The sequence below is a fragment of the Cebus imitator genome, unplaced genomic scaffold (assembly GCF_001604975.1).
Source record: "Cebus imitator isolate Cc_AM_T3 unplaced genomic scaffold, Cebus_imitator-1.0 Scaffold62, whole genome shotgun sequence".
In the NCBI taxonomy this organism is placed as follows: Eukaryota; Metazoa; Chordata; class Mammalia; order Primates; family Cebidae; genus Cebus; species Cebus imitator.
In genome coordinates, this window is record NW_016107377.1 from 4987767 (window position 1) to 4994172 (window position 6406).

At 34.4% G+C, this 6406-nt stretch overlaps 1 protein-coding gene across 1 annotated transcript in view; it reads left to right on the top strand.

Moving 5' to 3' along the window:
- VAMP4 (vesicle associated membrane protein 4) overlaps nt 1-6406 on the top strand; it is a 39902-nt gene that overhangs the window by 28467 nt on the left and 5029 nt on the right. The window contains exons 5-6 of the mRNA XM_017530013.2: nt 4374-4474; nt 5389-5468. Coding sequence (XP_017385502.1) covers nt 4374-4474; nt 5389-5468 — 181 coding nt within the window. The remainder of the gene's footprint in view (nt 1-4373; nt 4475-5388; nt 5469-6406) is intronic.

Genomic DNA, 6406 nt, shown 5'->3' on the forward strand with positions numbered 1-6406 from the left:
AATATCCTTTCTTCTGCTTGGTTGATTCGGCTATTGAAACTTGTGTATGCTTCACGAAGTTCTTGTGCTGTGTTTTTCAGCTCCATCAAGTAATTTATATTCTTCTCTAAGCTGTTTATGCTAGTTAGCATCTCATCTAACCTTTTTTCAGGGTTCTTAGTTTCTTTGCATTGGGCTATCACATTTTTTTTAGCTCTCAGAAGTTTGTTATTACCCACCTTCTGAAGGTCTGTTTCTGTATATTTATTAGATTCATTCTCCATCCGTCTTTGATCCCTAGCTGGTGAGGAGTTGTGATCCTTTGGAGAAGGAGAGGCTTTCCGGTTTTTGGTGTTTTCATCCTTTTTGCGCTGCTTTCTTCCCATCTTAGTGGCTTTATCTACCTGTGGTCTTTGTAGTTGGTGACTTTTGGATGTGGTCTCTGAGTGGACGTCCGTTTTTTTGATGATGAAGTTATTTCCTTGTTTCTTAGTTTTCCTTCTAACAGGCCCCTCTGCTGCAGGACTGCTGGAGGTCCACTCCAGACCCTGCTTGCCTGGGGATTACCCGTGGGGGCTGCAGAACAGTAAGGGTTGCTGCCGGTTTCTTCTTATCTTTGTCTCAGAAGGGTACCTGCCAGATGTTGGCTTTCTGTGTTGTTCTTGCTGGGAACTGCACTCCGGAGCTGTTCCTATTCAGCCATCTTGGATCCTCCCCCCACCAGCCACATTTCACATGACCTGGGAAATAAAAGGATAACTGGGTCAGTCTCTGTTTTTAAGGCATTTATAGTGTAATAATGGGGATAAGAGCAATGTGAAATACAAATAGAAATCAAAGGACTGTAACTATTGTGAAAATGTAAAAGATCATGGGGAAGTGTGTTATCACTTACTATATAACAAAACTATCTCCATATTAAAGTAAATAAGCAGATCATTTTCTTTCTTCTACAAACATTGTGTTCTGGGTGAAGAAACATCCTGAAACATAGAATACAATCATGAGATTTTTCATCATTGAGTGAAGGTTACACAGTCGCTGGATTAAGAGTATTACACCAGCAGATAGTAATATGTGAAGGACAAAGCAGCAATAATTCACTAATCGTTTAGCAGAAAAATTAAAATATTCGGAGTTTCCATTATCAATCGTGATTTATTACATGTGTGCCATGGTGTTGAGGGAATACTTGTAGGTTTATGATAATCTAGTAAGAATCTGGAATTTTATGGGTTCTATCCCAATTAATCTTGCCTATATCCATGGAATCTTATGCTTAAAGGGTTTTGTTTTCGTTTTTGTTTTTGTTTTTCCTTTGAGATAGATCTCACTGTGTTGCCTGGGCTGGAGTGCAGTGGTGTGATCACAGGTCACTGTACCTCAATCTCCTAGGCTTAAGGAAGTCTCCCACCTCAACCTCCCAAGTGGCTGGGACCACAGGCACATGCCACCATAAACAGCTTATTTTAAAAATTTTGTGTAGAGACAGGAGCCCACTATATGTTGCCTAGCCTGGTCTCAAACTCCTGGGCTCAGGGAATCCTCCTGCCTTGGCCTCCCAAAGTATTGAGATTATAGGCATGAACCACCAGGCCAGGTCTTTAAAGAGATTCTGAGACCATAACTATTTCATTGGTTTTAAAAGTATGTATAATGTCTGTGGCCATACCACCCTGAACATGCCCAATCTTGTCTAAAACTATGTATAGTATATGTATATTAATATCCATAATAGCTATAATCTGATCATGTGTAGAAGACTTAGTACATTTTGTCCATCCCTGTCCTGCCGTATCATCCTACTTTAAGCCATTAATTATTATCACTTGCATATGACAAAAAAAAAAAAAACTAGCTGGGAATTTCAGAATTGTTCCTTGATGAACAATAGCTCTGCTTTGTTTGTAATTAAATGGGGGAGCACTACACTCACTGCTTTATATCTCCTCCTCCAGTAGCTGGGTATATGTTACATGATTTATACCCAAATTGTTCATTTATTCAGCAAATATTTATTGAATGGCCACTCTGCTCATGCACCACTGTAGGTACTGAGCTTACAAAAGTGAACAAAATGGTCAAGGTCACTGCATTCATTGAGCCTATCTTCTAGTGGTAAGAGGCAGAAAATAAGCATGTAATTAAAGAGGTACAATTACTATTACTTTATATTTGCTTACATACTATAAATAAAATAGAGTAATGGGGTAGAGCACCCTGTTTCACAGCTATAAGTTTAATGCAGTGCATTCATCATATATTTGAGCATACATTCTTATTGTCTGTTTTGTTCAATGTTATTTTCTCAGTGCCTAAAACAGTACATGGTAGCTTCTCATTATTTGTTGAATAAATTGATTAGTTGTGTATTGTGCCATTGTTCTTAAATAGTGTGAACACATTTAACTTTCTACTTAGGGGACTGGGAATTTCAAAAAGATGTCTTAGAGATTTAGGGGTTCTTTCAGATCTGTTTGGGCAGAAGAGAATTCTGCATGCCCAACTTGGTTGAGCTTCAGTCTTATATCCTCCAGTGGAGTAGTATGTGGGAAGCACAGAACTCTGGGATGCTGTGAAAAATCTTGAATTTTATGTGTGGGTAATCGATGGGTGTACATAATGCGTTTAACATAGGAGGTAGGTAACTTTCATCAAGCTTTTAATTGCTACTTGAATCTGAGAGTATTTCTGAATCCATCTGTCTAAATGGGCCTTCATTTTGTTTTTAAGCAAACTTTTTGAAGAACTAGCTCAATGATAGGAAAGGATAGACCTCTTTCAAAATTAAACATGACCATGGCTTACCCCGACTTACTACATTAGTTTGGGGGCTTGTGTGGGGTAGAGGGCAGAGACCATATCTGTGTACTGTAAAAACTTGTTAAAGCCCCCTAGATGATAACTCACACACTTCTTTTTCAACTAGAAACACAATTGCATATTTTCATTTATTTAAATATATATATACATTTAATGTTTATATACCATCATGGACCCTTAATGACAGGATATGTTTGGAGAATTGCACCATTAGGCAGTTTCATTGTGTGAACATTATAGAGCATACTTACACAAACCTACATGGTGTAGCCTACTAACGCGCCTAGGCTACAAACCCATACAGCATGTGACTATACTGAATACTGTAGGTAATTATAACACAATGGTAAGTATCTGTGTGTTTAAACATATCTAAACATAGAAAACATGCAGTAAAAATATGGTATTATAACTTACGGGACCACCATTGTAAATGTGGCTTATCATTGACCAAAATGTTATGTAGCACATGCCTGTAGTTCCTAGTAATTCAGTGTATTTTAAAAAGTTTTGAATTATGAGGACCATGGATTTGCTTTATTTCTCCTTTAAAATATTTCATTATTGTGACTTATAAAGTAATTTAAGATAATTTTTTGTCTTATGGTTAGAGCAACAGAGGAGAACAAGACACTTAAAATAATTAAACATGTCCTTGTTTGTGTACTCTGGAGGTAACTCCTGAATGAAAGTAGGTACCTGAGGACCAGTTATAGTTATTAAAATTTTAAGTTTAAGTCTTTATTGAACAGTCTGAAATTTGGTTAAAACAGGCCCCAATTGTTCTTCAATTGTTTGTTAATCCTTTATATTAGATGATATAACAGTTATATCATACAACTGTTATATCATCTAATATAAAGGATTAACAAACAATTGAAGAACAGCAATTTTTTTCTTTTTGCTTTCTGGTGGGTATTTCAAAATATTCCCAGGTATCCCCAGTTGTCTTATACCCTGTTTATGTTTAAGAAAAAACTGATGAGTAGTGAAGAATTCTACCCATTGAGCATTATTATCTCTTAGAATATGCACTACATTTCCGTTTTGGAAACTAGATAATTATCATAAGCCTTCACCATACCTGAGCAAAAGGTACGTTAAAAGGTATGTTAACATACCTACTTTGTTAGCCTGCATGTATGAAATAATATAGCAAAAGTAGAGTACAGTGATGCCTATGTGTGTTGCCTCAATGGCCTGTTGAAAAGAAAATGAAACATTATTTTTAGTGAAGCTGTTTAAGTTCTGTGCTTAATGAGCATGCTGACAGTACATTTAACTTGCTTATGGGTTACAAGTCAGAAGTAGGGCTAAAAGTAAGCTACCTTTAAATATTACTTTAATTTATATCATATTGTCTTTCATTATCTGCGTACTGAAGCCCACAAATGGAAGAACATTGCTACAAAGTCTTAAATTTAATTCTGTAACTGAATAATTCTCTGAGAATTTGCTGTTCTTTATTATGTTTAATAAAAGTTTCAAAAATTTTTTGCTCAAAGCTATAGGAAGAAAAAAATTGTAAGCATTCTCACAAGAAGGATAAATAATTATCTTTTTTAACCTAGTGTTCAGAATCAGGTGGATGAAGTTATTGATGTCATGCAAGAAAATATTACAAAGGTAATTGAGAGAGGGGAGAGACTAGATGAACTACAGGACAAATCAGGTACAGATCTTCATGTATTTCTTGATATTATTAATCTGTGTTTGCTAGTTTATGTCTTCTACTTGTCTAGCCAGTGTTTACAAATTTTGGCTTAGGAAATTGGCATTTGGTTCTTAAATGTATGATTTTACTGGTTTAATTTTAACTCCTTTGCTTTGAAGAGTTTAAAATTTCATTGTTGAAGAGTGAAGAGTAGAGCTGTTTTTTCCTTTGCCCTGTAATGTTGATGTACTTTGTGTTTCTCATGATCTCAGGGCCTAAAGACTTATCACTTTTCAACACTTGTTTCTAACTTATCTGATATTTTTATTATATGCTTTATTTGATAACTTAGTCACCTTTCTTTACTTTTAGTAGTTACACCTGTAACCTATACCTACACCTGGCACATACTTGGCACTCAAATATTGTTTGAATGGTGAATGGCTGGTTAATCTTTTACAGACTTAAAGAAAAGAAACCTTGCTTAGTCACTTTTAAAATGTATTTTGTTTTCCTTTAAAATCAGTCACTGTTGATATCTAAGAACCTAACCTTTTCCGCATGTATTTTTTTTTTCTAGAGGTGTGCCAAGTATTTGAATTTTTAAAGAGTATTTTCTTACTAAAATTCCTAAATTTATTTGTAAGCATTGAGGCCCTAAAAAGACTTTTCTTAATTTTACTATAAAAAAATGATCACACAAACTGATCTGCAGGCTGTTTATTGCTTTTGTTTTTTTGTTTTGTTTTGTTTTGTTTTACAATGTATAATGCCAGAGTTTGTGGGTGGAAAAAAGGGAGAATGTTGTTTTCATGCTTAAAAGGGAATCAATTTGCAGAAGTAGAAATTAATATTTTCTTATCTTTGTGTGACTAGATAAAAGAATCCTGTTATGTCGTTTAATCCTTCTCTCCATCCTCTATGTGATATAGAAAGCTTATCGGATAATGCAACAGCTTTTAGCAACAGATCCAAACAACTTCGAAGGCAAATGTGGTGGCGTGGATGCAAAGTAAGTAAATCAGAAGATACTGGGTAGATTGAATACCACTTCAGATGCCGACCAAACACATGAAGAAAAAAGGGCCTCTAGAGCATAACCTCTGTGAGAACAGGACCTATAACTGTCCTGAGACACTCACTAAATACTTGTTAACTTAATTGCTTTGGGGACAGAGATAACTAAATAAGTATGCCTAAAAGGATATTTTCATAGATTTTTTTTTCATGAAAATACTCTAGATTAATAACTTGGTTACCACTAGACTTACTAACTTGTAACAAATACACATTTTTCCTTATAATTTACTCTTAGTACTTTTTTGGAGCAACATCTATAGCATTATGTAGAGCTATCAAAAAAATAAAGTGGAATCTAGAGAAAAATATGACTTTTGGTTGAAGGGGGAAAAAATAAAAGCAGCTTACATATCAGAATCTGTTAAGGCAAATAGAGTTAAGAAAAAATTCCACTTCCCTCATTATTCCAGAAAAACAAAAAATAAATTCGTAACAAGAAAAGCATTGAGAATCACTACATACTAATATACTTCTGCAAAGCATTTTATAGAAATAAAATTTACTTGTTAATCAAGTGTGGCTACTAATCAGTCATTAATAGAAAATGGTTTTCATGTTATGTGAGCAAATCTTTTTTTTTCTCCTGATTCTAGGTATAATTTTTGGCTTTGTTGAAAATTTAGACATGAACTTATTGTTTTTAGTCTTTCGTTTTCCAATTTAGCTATAACTTTCTAAACCTGACTTAGCTATATGCTAAGGATTTTTTTCCAAGATTTACCTTGGATTTATTTCTTTTTATCTGTCTACCTATTGAATCATCCTACTTCCAGAAGTAGAACTCAGGAAAGAAACATGTTTCATTTCTCCCCTTGTTCAAAATTTAAATTTTCTATTCCATTTTAAATTATTTATTATTTAAATAAATTT